The sequence below is a fragment of the Zeugodacus cucurbitae genome, chromosome 4, assembly GCF_028554725.1.
Source record: "Zeugodacus cucurbitae isolate PBARC_wt_2022May chromosome 4, idZeuCucr1.2, whole genome shotgun sequence".
NCBI lineage: Eukaryota > Metazoa > Arthropoda > Insecta > Diptera > Tephritidae > Zeugodacus > Zeugodacus cucurbitae.
This window is the reverse complement of record NC_071669.1, coordinates 70532316-70553714: the sequence shown is the minus strand read 5'-3', so window position 1 is coordinate 70553714 and position 21399 is coordinate 70532316. Positions and strand designations below refer to the sequence as shown.

Sequence of the window (21399 nt, the reverse complement as noted above, 5' to 3'; positions counted from 1 at the left end):
CCTCATATCCTCTTTTATTCAAGCATTGTAACGGAAATTGTTTTCACTTGTCATTTTAATCGCATTTACTTGACCTTCCTCTTATGTCGTCCTCCTGTTCTCCTTCAAAATACCTTCATTCATATGCGTCCATTCAAACGAACTTTCAACATTTCCATACAATACAACCTTGAATTGCTCGAAACAATGCGAAATTGTATTGCTTTTGCCGATTTGTATTTGAATTGATGAGAATTTCATTTTATTTGCTTTTGCCTTTCTAATAAGTATGGCATGGAAAACGATTTTTTACCGTTTTTTTGTTTGTTCTTGTTTTTCATGCATTTTTTTGGTTTCCTTCTTTATCTCATTTTAATTTTATTGCTGCTGCTAAGATTGAATTTTCGTCAATGCAACAATCCTTTGTACTCGCACACGGTCTTAACGGTACTGCCTAACTCTCGTCTGTACGCAGGAAGACCCTTAAGGAGCAGGAAGCAAAAATGTGTTCAGCGGCTTGAGAAAGTGATTTTTATGAGTTTCGTATAAACCACTGTTGCCACCTGTCATATGCCACCGCTGACTTGTTTAAAGCATACATAATATATTTGAACGTGGACTCATTGACATATAAGCCTATTAATTTGCAATTTCTAGTGGGTATGTGGGGTCATTTTATTTATGTTCGCAATTTTGTATTCAAGTTTTATTGATCTTGTAGCAATTTGTTTTATGTGTCTTCTCTGTGTTCTTTTTGCCGTTTTTGTATTCATGTATTTATTAAAACTTAGCAGTAAGGTCCTAACGGTATTTTTTTGTTGTTGTTTTTGCTCGATTTAATGGCCTAAGACACGCATTTTTTTTGCACCTGCTTTCATAATTTTGCTAAAAAAAAACAGCAATTTTTTTATGTTTTTTTTCAGAATTTTATTGTGCAATAAATAAGGCTTTAGTAGTATCCTTGTATTGTATTTTTAGCGGACATTTGGTGTAATGTTATTTTTTAATGATGAAAATGAATATTAATGTGAAATTTGACCAACTTAATTGCTTTGAGATTACGCACATGCCATGATAATAACATATTTTTAGGCGCTTGCACTATTTTTCATGGGTGTTATGGAAGTGCTGCCTTTATACCTGAGTCAGATAGAGGAGCCTTTTTCATGTGTTTTTCGACCAAGATTGGGTTAGCTGTGTTGTCTGAAGGCTACTGATAACATTTTGAATACATCATGTACTAATGAAATAACGGTGGAAACTCCTAGGGAGCGAAAAACTCATGAATGAACTCCTTCTCATAAAAATTTTTCAACTATACGAAGGGACTTAAACCATACTCAAAAAAGCGAACTATACAAACTACACTGAACTGTAGGCTTTCCAGAGGCTTTGGTTTCGAGGTAACGTACACCAAAGTACTTTTTAAATAATTTTTGCTCGTAGGCCTATATGAATTACCAAAAAAAAATATTCTATTTCTAGCCGAAAGCTTCTAACCAACTTCAATTAAATATCATATTTTCTACTCACATATTTGCCGCACTCGCACTTCAGAATCCATTCAACAGCTATGAATTTATTCTCGATTTGTATTTGATGTGATTGCAGGAATTCCTGATCGATTGGCTCCAGCGACACAGTGTCCCATAGCTGCAGTGGCGCCTGTGCTTCCGGCTGTTGCTGTTGTTGTTCGGCAACGCTGATGGGGTCGTCGGCGTTCAATGGACACAGCAGTTCGACCTGTGAAAGCAAATAAAGTAAAAGTGAAAATGTCTCCCTTTTTTCTCTTGTTTTAGTTTTTATTAAAAGTTTGTTGGCAATTTTTTTTTTCAAACGAAAGTTTTTCACTTTGTGCGCCACTAATGGGTAAAGGCAAATGCAAATACATTACGTAATGGATTGATTGCTAAAGTTTTACAGCCAATGGAAGTTGTTTTCTGTATTTTTAGTTGAAATCATAGACTGAATTGAAGGAAATTATTTTTACAACTATTTAATTTCAAAAGTTTCGTTAGACAGTTTGTTGGCGCTTTTTGTAAAATTCCCATCTCAAGCTATTAAATAAATCTTCGTAAAAATAAATTACTTTGAAGTACGTATATGTAACTGTGCTCATATGAGTGCCAGAGTGCAATTTCATTGAGCACTTAAGTTTACTATTAGTTGGTTGAGAACCCCTGTTCCATTATAAATATAATTAAGTATATTAACTTTTAGTTGCTCTTTCATACCTGTATGGTTGTTGAGACCGATGGTCGACAACACTTGCCCGAATGCTGATGACATAGTCCGCAAAGCTTCGGCCGATAGAGCTTTCTGGAAATGCAAGCGCCCAAACGTATGCGTGCCGGTCCAAGGCGTTGTAAGCTGCGGCACTCATGGCCTTTCTGTGAATAAAAGTTTATAAGTTAATTAATTAGTATTCTTAAAAATGAAATACTTTAAAAGCTTAATAAGCTAAAGGCCATAAAGCATTGAGATAAGCTTTCATAGATTTGGAAATTATCAAGTTTTTAATATCAATTAAGTGAAAGTGTTTTCATCGAATTCTTGGAGGAATTTTTCTTAATACCTTTTCTAGGACTTAAATTTCAAGAAAATGAAATCTGTGGAGTATATTCAAAGCCACTTAGTTTTTTTCTGTACTAAAGGTAATTTAAAGCTATTGTTAAAGCATAAAGTAATGAATTTGTCAACTAAAACAATGAAAATTTCTGAAAGCTAAAAAGAAAAAACGAAAGAAACCAGGAAATGCAAGACGACAACAGACAAGATGCGTCAGCTTAAACCACTTTGCTTTTCGCAGAAGGATAAACTTAATTCCAACAGTGTGGAAATATAAAACTTTCATCAAAGCTTTAAGCACACAGATACACATATATTTGTGTTCAAACGCCTTAGTAAATATATATCTATGAGGTTCTAAGTGTGTTGGTAATAAAGTGGAAAGATTTTGAGATTTTTAAGCTGTTGGTGAGATGTAAGTAGAACAATGACAAGCTGGTGTGCACAGCGCTATGCTCTGCCGGGGATTGTGGCGGAAGCGGATGTGCTCGTAAATATGGGAGTACACACATACATATGTAAATATGTGTGTCGGTGCTATTTGTCTCTTTTTGGTTAAGTTGAAGAAATTCAATTGTCTGCTTTGGCTCGTTAGTTTGCGGTTTCCTTTGTTACACTCATTATTGTTGTTGTTGTTTGTTTGGATTAGCAACTTTGGTTAAAAAAATAAAGAAAATAAAGCATGGGGGAGAATTGAATGTGCAGTAAAAGTTTAAAACACTGCTGGCTAGCAAAATAAAGTTTAGTTAAAAGCAACAACAAAAAAATTTAAAAAAATATATATATTTTTTTAATTTTATGGTTAAAAAAAATCCTTCATTCAACATTTTTTTTAATGTAATAAATGACGCACATTTACGTACAACACTATTTAAAAGCAATCTAATCAACGAGAGACTTCCAGTTCATTGTTTCTTAACTTACGCGTATTCGATGCTCCTCATGCGCCGCCAGCAATGTGGCATGGTAATTTGTTATAACCTTAATATCCTTAGGCTCACTTACAACTAAATTGTTTGCCACATTATGGCTAATTAGTTGTTTTTGTTTTTGTTGCTGTTGCCGTTGATGCTCTGCATGCGCAGGCTTTTGTGGCTGCTGTTGTTGTTGCTGCTGTGCCTCCTGTGGCGTTAGTAAATAGTTTTTGTTGTTGTTGCTATTGTTATTGTCGTGATCACATTTGCGATTTTCACACAATCGCAAGCTGCTCAATTGTCGGCAGCCAGCGTTCGTGCTTGTGAAGCGCGTCGAAATGCCAAGGCCACAGGGCTGTGAGCACGGCGTCCACGGGCTGGTCGAGGCGTTGTGGCAGGTGGCGTAGACTGCAATGAAATATGCAAACACCATGAGAAAAGAAACAACAAAATGAGTCTTTAAGTACAATGTAATTAAATTTAATTTAGTCATTAAGCGGCCGCGTTGGAAGACCGTCATTGTTTACCTAGCTTTGACTAGCTTTTTGCCACATAGAAGTTGTTGAATACTAGATCTATGCGTAGGGTTGAACTCGTCGCTTTTAAAGTGAGATTTTAATACAACTGCGCAGAAGTTGAGTTGAGGCACTCACTGTAGAACTAGCATTAAACTGATTTTGTTAGAATGAATATTGGACAATTATTTATTCCAATATCGAATAGATATATAATACAATTTTATAGAATATCGACTTAGTCTTTAGATGATAATGAAGACAATTTTCTGATTAAAAAGTAACATCCTTGAAAAGTTCCCGGTTAACTACTGATGAGATCGAATCTCTTTAGCAGTACTACTCTTTCAAAACTAACCAAGGTTACAAAATACTCTTTGGGCTGAAAAAAGAACACTTCTCTATGCTCTTAAAAGCTTTCAACTTTAGTATAGTCATTTTAGAATTTATGCATTTCAATTTTCCATTGCCGTTCGAGCAGTAGAGCATGAAGTATCCAAAATCCTTGATATTTATCATACTCTATAGCTTTGTGTTCAATAACCGAGCGCAGCCTAAATTCCTTATCAAAATAAATCTTCAGCCTAACCATTACAGAGCTACAGAGCCCACTGGTCAAATTTAGGTCGCTTTTAGAAAGCATAAAAATAAAGCAACCTATGAAGCAATGAAAAATATATTATTGACCATGCACTTCGCATTCATATTTCACTCTTATGCCTTTAATAATTTCTATTTTCTTGCGTTTCCTTACTGTCGCTATCACAAGGCAATGTTTCATTGCTTTATCTTTGCATGAGTAATTACGTCTACTTTATCATTGCCTCGGCCGTTCGAGACACCCGCTCACCCCCACACATGCGCTCCGTCCACGTGAGCCGCTTTGTCTTGCCGAAAATTGCTTGCATGTGCCTCGTGCTCATAAATATTTCTTGTTAATTCGCCTTAAAAATCATTAAGTTTCACAGCCGCAGGCATTGCCACAGCTTCTTCTTCGGCCTGTTGGTCAACATGCCGCCCAGTCGACTGTGGTCGGCCAGTAGCTTGCCTTGGGCTGTCTGCCGCGTCTCTGGCGCTCACAATGGGTAATGCCTTGGCGTTTACTTAGCCAATAGTCATGGACAAATGCATATTACCAGTCTGTAGACAAGCTTGAGTACATTCTTATGGTTGTCCCTCTGGTTTCTTTTATTTGTACAAGTGCTGTTGCCTGTGCCGAAAAGCCGGAGCACGACGCAAAGGCACGTGCTTCTTGGGATGTAATCAGCACTTATGCAAGTAAATATGATTTATACTGAGAGAAATTGTTTTATATGTATTACGAAAATTGATTACTGCGGATTGAGAGAAGGGGTTCTATAATAATTGGTGTGATATTATAATGTCTTTCATGATAGTAATGATATCCTCCTACTTTTATGAGTGAAATGCATTTGGATTCCTAAGGATAACTCAAGAAGGTCTTATCCGATGTCTATGATCTACAATTTCTTGAACTCATTTCGGGTCCGAATAGCGATTAAACGCCGGGTGAATTATGATTTATAATAATAAACTATGTATTTTATAAATAAAACTCAAGTAAATTTTTTTACAGTGTCTGTCCATCCATAACCACTGCCATCACACAACGCATGTAGCACTTACCATCAGCTGTGGGATTCTCACACAGCCACATTTTACAGCAATGCCCCGGCACCTCCACCAGACGCGGCGATCTGCAGGAAATCGTGTCCTCCGGCGCTGGCAATTGCTCCTTCGGACAGAGCGATGAGCAGGCATGCCGTCCATTCTGCAATAGTGGAAAATAACAACGGAAGCTCTTAAGGTCTACAGACGAATGAAAGCAATTGTAGGATGTAAAAACAAAGAGAAATAATAATAATAAGGAAACACAATAATTATCTCACGCAGGCAGTAATGAGAAAATAGTGAAATGCTGAAAAAGCAAAATGGAAAATGGAAAAAAGTGCAAAAAATCAAGGTTACAAGTGCGAGTGCGAGTGCGAGTGCGAGTAATGCATGTAACAAGGGAAAGGCAAACAAATAAATTCTCTTTGCGCTGAAACAAAGAAATTTCGCAATGGCCGCGCACACAAAGAGTGTGTATGTGTTTGTGTGTGTCATATTTTTTGTGTAATGCAGAAAAATGGCGAATAAGAACGTGTATAATGTGTAAGTAGAGAAATTTACAAAAAAAAATAAATAAATTCTGCATTGCCTACGGGGGGTTAAAGACTCCATGGAATTAAGGGGAAAGCGCGTTGGCCGCCACAGACGCAAATTAACAGACAATGCAAATAATGTGAGTGAAAATAAATAATGAAATGCGTAAAAGCGGGTAAACATGCGGTGACTACAATGTGGTGTGAGCGTGGTTTTGTATTTATTGCGTAAGAAATTATTTCATAAATAATTTAAGCAAGGGACACTAATGATTATTTAAGATACACTATTCAATCCAATAAGTATATAGTAGTTGTGAAAATTATAATATTTTTTATCCAAAGTAGTTAGTAAAGGTTATGTTGAAAATCACTTAAACTACGTTAACTGACCTCTTTTGGGTCAAAACCCATACCTCAGGAGCTGCCTGACCGATTTCCATGAAATTCGATAAATAACAAAACAATATGGAATTCCATCTGATTCGTTAAACTTACATTATCTAAATAAAAAACCTACAATTGAATGATGGAACAATTCATTTAAAAATTGCCGAAATCGGATTACAATTTTTCAGGGCCCCAGATATCGAACATGAAGATCTCAGTGCCAATTAATAATTTTTTACCGGAAATACCGGTGAATCTCTCAGATATTTTAAAGAAATTCAGAGGCAATTTTTATTTTAGTAGTGGACCACTGCGCGAAATCGAACCCGTGCTCACATATACTTAATATTAGGGGTTTCAAATATCCGTTGGGCTATATGCCGCATATATCGGTTAATATGTGAACAATTTTAGTAAAACTAAGTGAGTTGGATATAATGTAGCCTGGTCGAGAAATCGCAGGGAGTCTCAGGAAGTTCGTATCGCTTCGTACTGGGTTCTAAACTTAAATCTACCTAGCGAAAAGATTATGTATAAATATTGAAGTATTACCCCGTGGAATTTATTTTATAAAAATCATTGTCCCTTCATGTTTTTCAACGTTTTGGGTAGACCAATAAAGTACAGATCCACGACCAGACTTCAAGTGATGCTTATTAATTTTCACAGAAAAACAGTATTGCGTACATACTATTATCAGAAATGATAAACGAAATTGGCTCATTAAAAGATTTAGATTAAATACCACTTTGCATGCTAATATTAATAAATAACAGTTATTAATTTGATGCCAAAATTTATTTATTTATAACATGCCACAAAACTATTTGCATCCACCGGCTTGTAATCAGCTTAACAATAGTCAAGGGTTTTAATAGCTTTTCAGCATACCTTAATTAAACATTTCCAATTATTCTGGACATCTCCGATTTTAATTACATTTTTCTAATATTACTGCCTTAAGTTTGGCCCATACATAAGAGCACAAGTGATGAATGGCATTGGTCAGCCTGAAGTGGCTAATCGAAATTTGCGACCAGTTGGCAGAATATAATTCCGAGTTAATTGAAAATGTGTGTTCACCGTCGGCAGCAAGAGCCTCTGGCCACATAATGGTCACTGGGTATCGGCCCCAGCCATGCCGAGAGTGCTGACAGTGAACTGCAAATGCTAAATGACAGGCCGTCTAATGTGTGGCAATGCCAAGAAATAAAATCATCAGTGCAACTACATAGCCACACAGGCGAATGGGGCTTCAAATATTTATTCAAATAAGCGGCTACACAATTGTGCTTCTTATTTGTTAAATGCAGTTATTTCGTTACAACGTCGCACGTGTTGCAATATCACTTGACAATATAGAAACGTGTTGCCTGCTCAAATTGCCACTCAAAGGCATATGCACACACAAGCAACAAGGACATACAGTACAGTACAGTATACCGTTAGGTTGGTATTTTTTCATTACCCTGATAGAATTTAACCATTTCTCAATTGAATACATTTTTATTTGCCATGTACCGTTGTACAGCTGTAATACCTGCTTGCGGATTTTTTTGTATACACTCAACCGGTGTCTCGAACACCTCATCTCATCATGCCAGGTAAATCCTATTGCCACATAAATTCAATTTACTCTAATACGCTTTGGCATTTGTTGCATTGACGATGTGGCGCATAAACAACACAACATACAAGTTCACATAAATATATAGACTTCTCTATACACTACGATGTACTTAGGACAAATGTATGGCGAATGAGTTGTATTTTTCATTGCAGAGCATTCCTTCCAGGACATGCTTACAATGGTAGCAAATATTTTCAAAATTTTTTTTTGTAATGTTTAGTGCCTCGTTAGAACTCTAATCATAAGCAGGGAGAGAACTCTTAGAGAATATAAGAACATATTAACTTAAAATTTGTATAAAGTCAGAGAGTATATCTTTAGGCTGTAATGGATGACCTAGAGAGCGGGTGTTCTATAGGCAGTTAATATAAAAGGTAGTGTCAGAGACACATCCGAAAACTCAAAAAATGGGAAAAAAGGAATGTGAAAGCGATAAAGTCCAAAGTTTCGAAATATAAATAAAACTGGTGTTCTGATTTTAAGAGGCAGTTAACATCAAAAAAAGCACATTCCTATTAGGTTTACAACTTTGCCGTTTTTTTGTAAAAACGGTTACAAATGACAATGAGTATAAAAACGGTTACAAATGACAATGAGCCTCAGCCGCACTTTTCTTGGAATTAAAAAAGAGAAGCAAAATTTCCCGCAAATGTCGAGAATTCGGCTCAAAAAGTGACATTTTCAGTTGAGAATAAGTTTGGGATGCAAACAGATCTCTACAAATATTTTGTTGGGTTAATGTTGACACAAATGTTCAAGATCGATATAAAACGATTTAATCGATTTAATCGACCAGTGCTTGATCATAGATACATCTATTGGATATAAAAATAATTCATTCTCTAAGAATACGTGAATTTTTCCTATAGGATCACTACAACAAACTTATACAAAATAAAAACGACATATCTATTTATAGACGAAAATTATAGAGAAAAAATCAGTGAAAGAATAATCAAAAAAGCAAAATAGAAAAAAGTACATATGTATATGGAAAGAAGTGTGCAAAATAGTGCGATTGAAATAATAAAAGTGCCAACAATAATATTGAATGAAGGGGAGAGAGCAAAGCGACTTTGGTGGGTGCGAGAGTATGACACAAATTGACAAATATATAAATATGCACAAATCCCTGTCTAAGCATGTGTAGGTGCGGCCAAAGCTGGCACGTTCAGCAACACTTTGCTGCACACAACAACAACAACTCTCACACTACAGAGCGCTTAACCTGCTTACCCTCTCACCACACTCACTCACTACGCTTATTTTTTCTTGTTTTTTGTCAACTTACCTCACAGACACATTGTGTTTTACAATCCAATTTAAATGTCTGTCCATGCGCATATGTTTTATTGCCAACTGTACAGTTAGCTGCACCAGTGTTGCAACATGCATACACAGGATAGCCACAAGTCGGGTCGCCGGTTGATTGTTGCCAGCACAAAAATGGTGTTGATATGTTGATGACGTTGATGCGATTGCGTTGCGGACGGCACAGTTCGGTTCCATGCCGAGTTGTTGAGTAGAAAAATGCAAAAAAGAGGGGAAGAAGAGGAGATAAAATTGAGGAAATTTATAACACCAAATGAAGATATATGCAATTGAAAATATTGTTTTTGTTTTTGTTGGGTGTGTACTCTGCTCGATTTACAACTTTACTATGTTTGCCAGTGTTGCCAGTGTGTTTGTTAACATAAGCCAGCTGAGGAATCGGCAAAACAACATAAATAGCTGTTGGACACCAATGTTACTGTTTTGTTGTATTGTTGTTGCATTGTTGCTAAACTCAAATGAAATGAAATGAATTGAAATTGTATTGCTGTTGTTGTTGCATTGTTTCTTTATTTATCCATTTATATGTATGTAAGTGAGTAAGTTGGCTGTGCATGGCTTGGAGCCGCACAAGTGGTGCTGCATTATTTATCACATTGACTTGCCAAGGGAGTCGTATCCGGAGTTTGTATTAGTTTTAGAGCTCAAATGATTTTTGTTGTAGAAAGAAAAAAACGGAGTTGTAGCGGGAATTAGTTGTATTTAGGTTGGTAGATATGTGTGTTTGTAAATAAATATTTCGCTATTTATTTGTTGTATTCGGTACACAAGAGATTGCGGTAGTACAAAAGCTTTGTTTTGCAACATTTTTTATTTGCAGTTTAACTATATTATTTAATTTATTTAATTTAAAATATAAAGCTATTAGAAATGTGGATTTCTTTTCTAATTTAAACTTTGCAATTAATTTTTATTTTATAGCGTGGCAATCTTATCTAAAGAATTTTATAATAAACAAATTATACTGCGAACTCGTTGTCAATATTCAATATTTCATGATTTCAGATTTTATACTTAAGCCCTAATAGAGTAAACTCGCTTTAAAAGTCATGTTGATATATGACAATCTTGGTTCAAAGCGTTCGGTTTTGATGAGAGTGGGGCATATCTATTGCTCTGTATATTAAAAATGTTTAAATTATTTTATATTCCTATTTTTTCATGTAAAAAGTGTACAATAAATTATATATTTTTTTCAATTAAAATTTTCTTAATATGTGGCAACTCTATTATAATTTTGTAATTTGTTGTTAACAAGTAAAAGTGTTCCAAATATATTATTAGGTCTACAACTTTGCTTCCGCCGTTTTTCTATATAAGTCTCTAGGGTCAAGCACTGGTCGATTAAATCGTTTTATATCGATCCTGGACATTTGTGTCATTATTAACCCAACAAAATTTTGTAGAGATCTGTTTGCATCCCAAACTTTTTCTCAACTGAAAATGTCACTTTTTGAGCCGAATTCTCGACATTTGCGGGAATGTCTCTAGGGTCAAGCACTGGTCGATTAAATCGTTTTATATCGATCTTGGACATTTGTGTCAACATTAACCCAACAAAATTTTGTAGAGATCTGTTTGCATCCCAAACTTATTCTCAACTGAAAATGCCACTTTTTGAGCCGAATTCTTGACATTTGCGGGAAATTTTGCTTTTCTTTTGCTCATCGAATGCTTTCGGATACGTACGGTGAGGCTGTCCTAAGTTAAAAAAACCTCATATTTACAAAAAAAACGGCGGAAGCAAAGTTGTAGATCTATATAAATGAGTATTTCCGACGAGTATTTTTGAAACTTAAAATTGTTTAGGTGGCAACTCTATTAAAATATTTCATTTAAATATTTATGTAGATTTTTGTTTCGTTGGGAATGTGAGTATCACAAACTTATTCACACTTAATTACATTTTTTTGGTAAGGTGGCAACTCTATTATATATTTGTATTTTTTATAAAATAGTTATTAAGCACACAGACCGTTGAATGAAACCACTCTAGTACTTTGCAGTCTTCTAAATCCTCTCTGCTCGTTATTTAGCCTAACTGCTGTTTGAAAGCCGTTATTGCTTGCTGCAACCCTTTTCTGTAAACATTCATCTTATTTATTTATTTACTCGCAGCTAAATCTATTTAGACTCATAGGATTAAATGCGAATGCAACAGCAAGCAAATTGTATTTAACGATAATCTGTTTGAAAGTTTTTGCGCTTTTCCAACAAAAGCGCTTAACTGCGCTTCGATGGATGCACACACACACACATGTGCGCCTTTAAGTTAGACGCCTGCTTACTTTGCGCTGCATTCACCCTTTCTGGCTTTTGTGCAAATGTTGCAGTTTTTCAACTTTCTGCTTTTAGCTAAAGTTAAATGCGCGTTTAATTAAGCACAAGTGTAAGTTGCACTAAATACTTTTTAAGCACCTGTGTGCACTTGATGTACAGTTTTGTGTGACGCTGTCAACTTTTTTTTTAATAGACGGGAAAAGTTTGACTTTTTTTTAATTACAAATTGAGTAGATTTACATTTGCTACGCCCAGAGCTTGTGAGCCTTAAATGCTGTACTTTTGTTTATATTCGAAGGCGGTCCTCTTTGAGATACATAAAAAGTGAGTAACTTCTTGAATAGCATGATGGAAAAGGTGAATGATGAAAAATGTTCAACGCCTGTCATTTTAAAGATTGATGTATTTTGAAAAAGATAAACACTAATTGTTTATGAAAATGTATAATTAATAAAAGCTGCATTCCAAAAATTAAAAAAATCAATTTTTTTCGATCGTAACATTAGTCACCAGTCTCGTCTGCGCCATGCTAAAAACTCTACATTTGTCATGGTCATGCATATGTATTTGCACGTAGAATCAATAATTTGCCATTTTATCGTTATGTTTGGCGAAATTGAATAGCTGAAAATCTCATTACACTAATGCCCATAAATTTGGTTTGCCATTTCAGCAGTCGACAGGGCGTATGCGTAACTAATGTGCAGCATGAAATATTTGTCTGCGGGCATGTGTGTCTGTGTGTAAGCACTCACATTGCGCAATCTGCAATATGCTCGCATGCGCTTGTCATTGCCGGTCAAAGCGACATTTGCCGACACCTTCGCCTGCACACCATCATTCCGCACGCTTCGTATATTTGCACGGAGATATTTATGCGAGTGAGTGTGTGTGTATGTGTGTGTGAACGTGTGCAATGGCATGGCTTAATGCTTACTTCAACAAATGTGCAATTTTCCAAATGCATGCCAAAGGTCTTTTCTAACCAATTACTTTCACCTTTCTTATTTTTGTCGGTTTTGTTTTATTTTGTGCTTTCTTTCAGCCATTTTGCCGTGCTTTCACAGACACACGCGGCATACATATTCACATTCGACTCTGTGTGTATATGCTTGGCAATATGTCAAGGTAAGATATTAAAGGGTGATTTTTTAAGAGCTTGATAACTTTTTTTAAAAAAAAAACGCAGATTATTAGATTGGTTCATGACATTTACTTTTTGAAGATAATTTCATTTAAATGTTGACCGCGGCTGCGTCTTAGGTGGTCCATTCGGAAAGTCCAATTTTGGGCAACTTTTTCGAGCATTTCGGCCGGAATAGCCCGAATTTCTTCGGAAATGTTGTCTTCCAAAGCTGGAATAGTTGCTGGCTTATTTCTGTAGACTTTAGACTTGACGTAGCCCCACAAAAAATAGTCTAAAGGCGTTAAATCGCATGATCTTGGTGGCCAACTTACGGGTCCATTTCTTGAGATGAATTGTTCTCCGAAGTTTTCCCTCAAAATGGCCATAGAATCGCGAGCTGTGTGGCATGTAGCGCCATCTTGTTGAAACCACATGTCAACCAAGTTCAGTTCTTCCATTTTTGGCAACAAAAAGTTTGTTAGCATCGAACGATAGCGATCGCCATTCACCGTAACGTTGCGTCCAACAGCATCTTTGAAAAAATACGGTCCAATGATTCCACCAGCGTACAAACCACACCAAACAGTGCATTTTTCGGGATGCATGGGCAGTTCTTGAACGGCTTCTGGTTGCTCTTCACCCCAAATGCGGCAATTTTGCTTATTTACGTAGCCATTCAACCAGAAATGAGCCTCATCGCTGAACAAAATTTGTCGATAAACACATTTCGAACCGAACACTGATTTTGGTAATAAAATTCAATGATTTGCAAGCGTTGCTCGTTAGTAAGTCTATTCATGATGAAATGTCAAAGCATACTGAGCAACTTTCTCTTTGACACCATGTCTGAAATCCCACGTGATCTGTCAAATACTAATGCATGAAAATCCTAACCTCAAAAAAATCACCCGTTATTACTTAAAAGAAATCTATATGCATTTGCTTTTAAGTAAAAATAGTTTTGCTATTTCAGATTGTACTTAGTGCTTAGGAGCTTTTACTTGAGCGTGAGTGGAATGTGATGAATGCCATTTGAAGAGGATCTATATTAAATACTAGAGGTTGGCAGAACAGCTTTCAGTAGAAAAAAACTGTAGAGAAATTCCAAAATTTTGACCTTAATATCAAAAATCGGAATATTCAAGAATATTGTATTTTTAAAGAAAATTAATAAATATAATTTAAAAAAAAAATTATAGACAAAAACGCAAAATGTTTCCAAATCGTTCCTGATGAAAGCGCAGTAATAAATAAAAATAAATATTTATTTTAAAATGTAAAAAATATATATATATATATTTATTCTAAAGATTCAAATCTCCACTTTACTCCCACTATTATTACTAAATATAACCCTCACTGCGTGCATCAACTATTTGTTTTTATATGCCCAAAGTGCAAACACTATAGTTTTAAGTATTAAGCAGAAAACCCTTTTAACTTTACACCAAGCGAAGCCATTATCCTTTTTAGCTTGTTTCTCATCTTTTTGCTGCGACTCACACATCAGCCTGCAGACACGCCATGCATTACCCTCTTACCCACAACTCTCTCTCACACGCAAGCAGACGAACATATATGTGCTTCTCACGAGTTACTCATACTCTTGGCTTCGCTCAGCCATTACTTTATTGGCATTTCATATTTTTTTCTCAACAATTTTCCTCTTTCTTCATACCACTTATGCCGTGCATGCAGTTACACATATTGTAGGTTTTTGAGTTGATTTTTTTGTGTTTTTGCCTTCGCTTTTTGTCTAAGCTCCGGCTGACTACTTGTTCTGGCTAGTTGACTTACTGCCTGCTTGGCTGGCTGCCACTTACACTATTACACAAATAGACTTCCGTTGACATTGACATGTCATGCCCATCATGAGTGGTGAGTACATTGAGGTAACTTGTGAACGAAAAAGAAAAACAAAAAAAAAAAAACTTATAAAAAAGAAAGAATATAGTCAGCCACTCGTGCCTCGCATGGTTGGGTCATGATATGCTGCCACATATATCCGGTGTAAAAAGCAGGCTTTTAAAGGTATTTTAGTTGTGTGTGTGTGTGTGTTTGTATGTGAGTATAAATATATACAGAGTGTCTTTAAAGCGTCTGTATATTAGTAAATGCCTCCGTACTTATATTATAAATATTTTGTTTAAAGTCTTGGCAGTACTTATTGGCACTCAAAAACACTTTGAAATATGCAATGCTTTCAAAAATAAACACCGTTAGGTTTTTATGTATATTGGGCATGAGTGCTTTTAAGTCACCTAATGGCTGAACACTCTTAGTGGCTTATATATTTAATTGTAGATACACTGCGTATGTGTAACATTGAAAAAAAAAATTATTGGTTTTACTCATTTTGGTACGAGTGAGGTTTAAAAAACTAATTTGTTAAAAAAAAAATTCAAATTGCTTAGAAATTTTAAATTGAGTTTTCGCAAAGAAAAAAATTGCAAAATAATAATGTATTGACTCAAATCAGAGCTACAATAATAGTTCTAACTCCTACACTTTAGTTTTCTTTCCAAATTTCAACTTTACAAATTTATTAAAATTATACATTCCCCTAAAGTAAAGATATATTTCTAAAATATAGCACAAATTTACTCAAGATATTCCCACCAACTTTAACTACTGCCTTCCTGTTGGAGCACGAAAGTTTTACGCCTCAAAGGTATTCATGCATGGCTTCTTAGAAAGTCACACACACATATATATGTATATGATCATGTCTATGTGCCTGCATGTGTGCTTAGCTCATGTGCTCGCATGCTTGCATTCGTTGCATTGCTCCTTCGGCGCTGCTCCATTGTACCAATGCGCCGCAGTTTCAATTGTTCTTTTGAACTTTTCCATTACAACGCTTCGTAGCTGCTTCTACGGTCACGTGCGCTTGGACACTAAAGAGTGCACTTTACAATTTGACTTTTAACTTAGACAATTTATGAAAGTTGTTATTAATATTATTTAGAATTTTGTGGTTTACGGTACTCATATGAAGATGAAGATGACATTTGTGGGTGACCAAAAGTTATTCGTTCACATATTTTATTTTATGTTAAGAGTTGTCGAAGTACGTGTGGAAAGAAGAAGCGCAGAAGAAAATGTAAATACCTTCTATATTGGGGAAACTTTAAATATTGGTAGCAGACTTCTTTAGTGGTGAGTGGTATTTATTTGTGACTAATGAAGAGCTAAGCTTTTCTAGTTCTTCTTTTAATTTATACTTTTTATCTAGTATTGTAAAGGTCCACACTTTTTCCAATATATGAACAAAAAATTGTAATTTCAAAAACTATAAAAAATGTTGCCTACATTTAGGGTCGGTGTAAATCTGACATAAATCATAGTATTTGAGAAATTGATTAGATCTAATGATGTTTTGGCGCAATGCGTACAGTATCTTGGAAGGCGTATAGACAGAAGTTTTCGTCGTGACTATATCCTTGACTATATTTTTCAGAAAATATGGTTAAATGCTGATCTTTTTGGCATTCTGGACTAAAATTCCCAATAGTTAATTCATTAACTTCACATATATTATATTCTTCTCGTTAATTTATACAACATTGCTCATTCTATTCGAAAAGAGTCCATGTTGACGCTTGGTTCAAACTATTTGCCTTGCATTTGTGCGGATCGAAAATCACTGCAGTTGTTTTGTACACATTTGTAAGCTATTACAGCAAATTAAAATCCCTAAAACATTTGCTCTTCCATATAAATAAGCGTATTTGTATGAAATTTGTTACCATCACAAACATACAATGCTGCCACTTCGAATTCACTTCTTGCTTACCCTCCAAGTACGGTAGAGTAAACATTTGACCCTTTCAGTTTTGTTGTTGCAATAAAATATTCAGCAAATAAATTATGTATTTTCATTACTCTTCACTCTGCTACATCAGCTAAAAGTAGCACGAACTCAGCAACAACTTGCAGAGACCTGCCTGCGTGTCGTGTCTAGGATGCACGTAGTATTTCACTTCGTAGTTTATGCGTGAGTGCTGGAGATGTGGATGGTACAAGAATTATGTTCTGTTTTGCTTAGCTAATTCGCACATTTCCATTGCGACTTTTCCTTTTAATTTATGCATTTTGCATTGGCTTATCTCAACTGCTGCTGGCAGAGTGCTATCAAACCGAACTTAGTGGACCCAAATCAAAATTTTGTTGAAATGTAAATATTTATAACTGTTTTCACTATTCAAGTCAAATTTTAAATCACTTCACTGCTATCAGCTTGCGTAAATATTGCTAAAGTCGTAAGGAGGGAAACTCGAGGAAGAGATTAGGTTTGTATATATAGTATATGCATAAGGGTCTTTTATGTTTACATATTGTATATTTGTACATATGTTTTGTTATGTAAGCACAAAATAATTTTAATATTTTTCAACCGCATTGGGTAATACTGCAGTGCTTTGCATTTTCCACACTCAATTCGATTACTTGACCTTTACAATTTCTTGCATAAGAGCACAGACGGACACACGGACTAACAAATATTATCCAATAGCTTCGCCATATATTTCTCGACTGTCAAGAGCTTTATTAATATTATTATTTTCTTTATATGCAAAACGTCAAGTTGCTGTCTGCTCCTTCAACTCTCTCTTTCTCCACTTCTTCCAGTTGTTGAACCCTGGCGCACTAGAGCTCTTGAAATCAATTTATTTATGAAAATTTCATTGGAAGATAATATTATTCTTTCACTTTTGCTATTTTCAAAGCATACACTTGACTCTTCTTGATCTGTCTCTCTCTCTTACTGCGCTGCTTAACGACATCAGTTCTTATTGCCTGCGGACAACTCGTGGTCAGTAGATGACTGATTAATCTGTCTGCCTGTCTTTCTATACATTCATGTGTTTGTATATGTTGTTCGTGCAAAGCGATTACAATCATAATCCTGGTCTCAAATGTCAACACACTCGCGAAGTCAAGTTGATTACATATTTGATTGGCATTGATTTCATGGATATTGAATAAGATTTGAATGATGCACAGTGTATTAAACGAAAATGCTTGATGATACATAGATGGATTACTGGTGATTTTTGAAGTGATTTGTGCTGTATTTATGTATTTCCTTTTGCTTAACTAATTGAGTTGGACGGCAGCATGATTTATTACTCGTCTTCTATATAGTATATTCAATTACATTAGGGTGGCCTCAAAATTTGAGATTTCATAAGATTTAACGTCGGATCGAAATCACATTTACATTTTATGTCCAAATAAAGTTGGCTTAGTTTATAATTTTGATAGTGCTTGTAATTCTCTCAAAATGGTATCAAACTTTATTTCTGTTATTTTTGGTTCGTGATGTTTCCAATTTTGGGAGATAGACTAGAGTTGTTCACCAAAATGCCATAGATCCATCTGAGTTCATATTTGAACTAAAAATCATCTTGAAAGGTAACATTGAAGTTGGGAGAATTTAATCATATGAAATAAAGCATGCGGTTGATAAATTCATCCAATAGATGGTGCTAAATTTTATATATGTCTCTTGACCCTGGATGTAAAGTCTACTGACTGAACACTGACAATTATAATGGCAAGTGTTTCCACTAAATGGAGAAAAATACTATCATTGGGAACCTGAGTAACTTTCAACTCTTATCGTCAAACGATTGTCAAAATGTGTTCGACTGGATTCCATTTGGATCGAAATAGGTTGTCAAAAATTGTATTAAGAAATGAATTTGATATGTTTGACAACGATTGTCTTTCAATTTGATGCAGTGAAACTGAGACATAATAGACCTATTGGGATTTCGATGGTTCCGTCTTTTATAAATAAATCACTTAATATTAATTTGTTATGAGGATTAATTCTTAGTGAGATACTAGTAAGAGGTTAATAAGAGCTAGAGTAGATCTTTGTGTTAGGAATTTTTTTCATCTTATTAATTTCTTAAACCAGCATGACAAAAGTTGATGCATATTTGCATCACCAAACCGAATATAGGAGTAATCAAGTAGAGTAGCAAAGTGAAGGAAGTTGTAAGAAGAAAATGAACAATCACAAAAGTCATACGCAAAATTTCTTAAAAAGAAAAAAGAAATGAAAAGATGCTGACAAGCTTAGGCAAGAGCAAAGCTAGATGTGAAGAAGAAATGAAGAAAAAATATTTTAGTATGTGCTTATGTAAGACTCTGCATATGCAAATAACGGTAATGCTGTCTAGTCATGCGTTTAACAAGTCGGAAGTTAACAAGATAAATATTCACGGCAGTGAAGTAGCGCAGGAAAAATAAATTTTATTTTACAATTTTGAAAATCTTCATTCAAAAAGTATTCTTTTTACTAAAGTGAAATATTTTAAACTTTTTTTCATTGAATCTACCTTCATAAAACAGTTTTCAAATTTTTACAAACCAAAAAATGTATCTTCCCTTTACTCTTATATTGCGAAAGTGCTGCTTTTCCAATGCCGAGACATTCCCGCAGGGCTACTGCGAGTTTGTGGCACATTCCACGCCAAAACAAATATTCGAAATTATAACTGACATTAAAGTAGCAATATGCCTGATTTCTGCGGCAATAAAAGAAGTTTGTTGCAACCGCGGATGCAACTTATATGATCGTTATTATTATATAAATTCGCTGACGAACGAGAAGCCGTAACAATTTTTATTTGTTATAATAAAACGTGATTTATGCGAATTTTTCTTACTCATAAATGTCATAAATATTTATACGAGCATTGTTGGCGTGTATAATAAACTGCAGCTAGCCCGTCAACTATTATTATTTACATCACTGAATTCCTCATATTCGATTTTTGGAGCTTTGAAAAGTTATAGTCTGATTTCGACAATTTTTTCACAAGAGATTCCACAGATCATACACAGTATTTGTGTAAAGTTTTATTCTGCTATCTTCATTGGTTCCTTATGTCTTATTGGTTATATGTATAAAGTGAAGGAAAAATTAATTATTATAAAGTGAAGGAAAAATTAATAATTAATTAAATCGTGGTTGTGAACCGATTTCCACACGTGTCATCAGGATGTCATGCAAATATTATATACCGAATCATCATTGAAATCGGTCGAGTAATTCCAGAGATATGGTGTTTGACCCATAAGAGGGCGATTCTTCTGTAAAATTTTTCGTTTCTGACGTTCTTCGTTAGTGAGTTAACCCACTTTTAGTAATTTTCAACCTAACCTTTGTATGGGAGGTGGGCGTGGTTATTATCCAATTTCAACTATTTTCATGGTGGGTGGTGGGGTACGTAAGAGAACCGACTGCAGGAAGTTTGGTAACTTTATTTATGGATTAGTTATGTTAGTTAGTTAGTTAACCCTATATCTAACTCGTTTAGCTTTATGACTTACAAGCAACCGTTATGTGAACGAAACTATAATACTCTCTTAGCAACTTTTGTTGCGAGTGTATAAAAAACGGGACTATTCGCTTACCTAAAAAGACACATATGGAAAAAGCCAATAATTAATAGTATTTCGGTATAGTTAGAATTGAATTAATTTTAGCTTGGGCCCCACTAGGCGTATGAGTAACATTTGAACTAGTCATATGGATAGCTTTGTCAATTTACCACGTGTGTTATATTAAAAAAAAAGTAACCTTTTAACAGTAAACTAAGCAAATGTAAAATGCAACTAAGCTCATAACTACTCATTACACAGCTAGGCACACATACACAAATTTTAGGAAATGTGTCTGAAATTCAGCACAAAAATATTCGTTTTCATTATTTCCTAACTCACATACCTCCGTTTGTTTATTTGTATGTTTTGGCGCGTACTAAGTTTACGTAACTAAAATTGGGAAACTTTTTCCCCAAACATCAAATGCAACTAAGCAAGTTGAATTGCATTTACTTTGCCTTAAAATATTTGAATTTATTTATATGATATTCGAGCGACTGAGGCGAGCAACGACGCTCCCCTTCCTGCTAGCTGTTGCTCAGCGCGCGGGTACGCTCTCAATTCAGGTCAAGGCTCATGACTAAATATCTAACTGAAAGCACTACTGATTGTTGTTTATATATATAACAAGGCAATGCTGTCGATGGCTCACCGTTATATTTAGTTTCAATGTTTTGCATCACCTTCCCAAAAACGTAAAAAAAATGAAAAAATTCTGCCGAAAACTTTCCATGTGCAACAAGGCGAAATATTCGACTGCGGAATATGAATATGCCGAAGAGTGAAGTGAATTACATTGGCATTGAAAGGCATTACTCGGGCTGTCGAAATTCCAATGCGCTGGTGTTGAGTTGTTTTTAGTAAATCAATAATATGTCTGTTGGAATGGCGGAAGTGAGAAATATTGCGAAGGCTAGAGCTGAGTAGAGCTTATCAAAAAATCATGAATATTATTGATATTTTAGAAAGGTGGATATTAGCAGCCAAATATATTGATTAAGTGACTAAGAGTATTTCTTACGATTTAAAAAAATATTTATATTTTTTTCTTATATTTAAAGAGTAATTGATGTAATGTGAACTAATTTAACTTTGA

General features: G+C 35.0%; 1 protein-coding gene across 2 annotated transcripts in view; it reads right to left on the bottom strand.

Annotated features, from left to right (window-relative positions):
- The window catches only part of LOC105213069 (transcription factor mef2A), a 109226-nt gene that overhangs the window by 9105 nt on the left and 78722 nt on the right, over positions 1-21399 (bottom strand). For both annotated transcript variants that reach the window (XM_011185616.3, XM_029040323.2), the window contains exons 7-11: positions 9453-9532; positions 5624-5768; positions 3472-3869; positions 2214-2369; positions 1513-1722 (exon numbers count right to left, since the gene is read on the bottom strand). In XM_011185616.3, coding sequence (XP_011183918.2) covers positions 1513-1722; positions 2214-2369; positions 3472-3869; positions 5624-5768; positions 9453-9532 — 989 coding nt within the window. The remainder of the gene's footprint in view (positions 1-1512; positions 1723-2213; positions 2370-3471; positions 3870-5623; positions 5769-9452; positions 9533-21399) is intronic.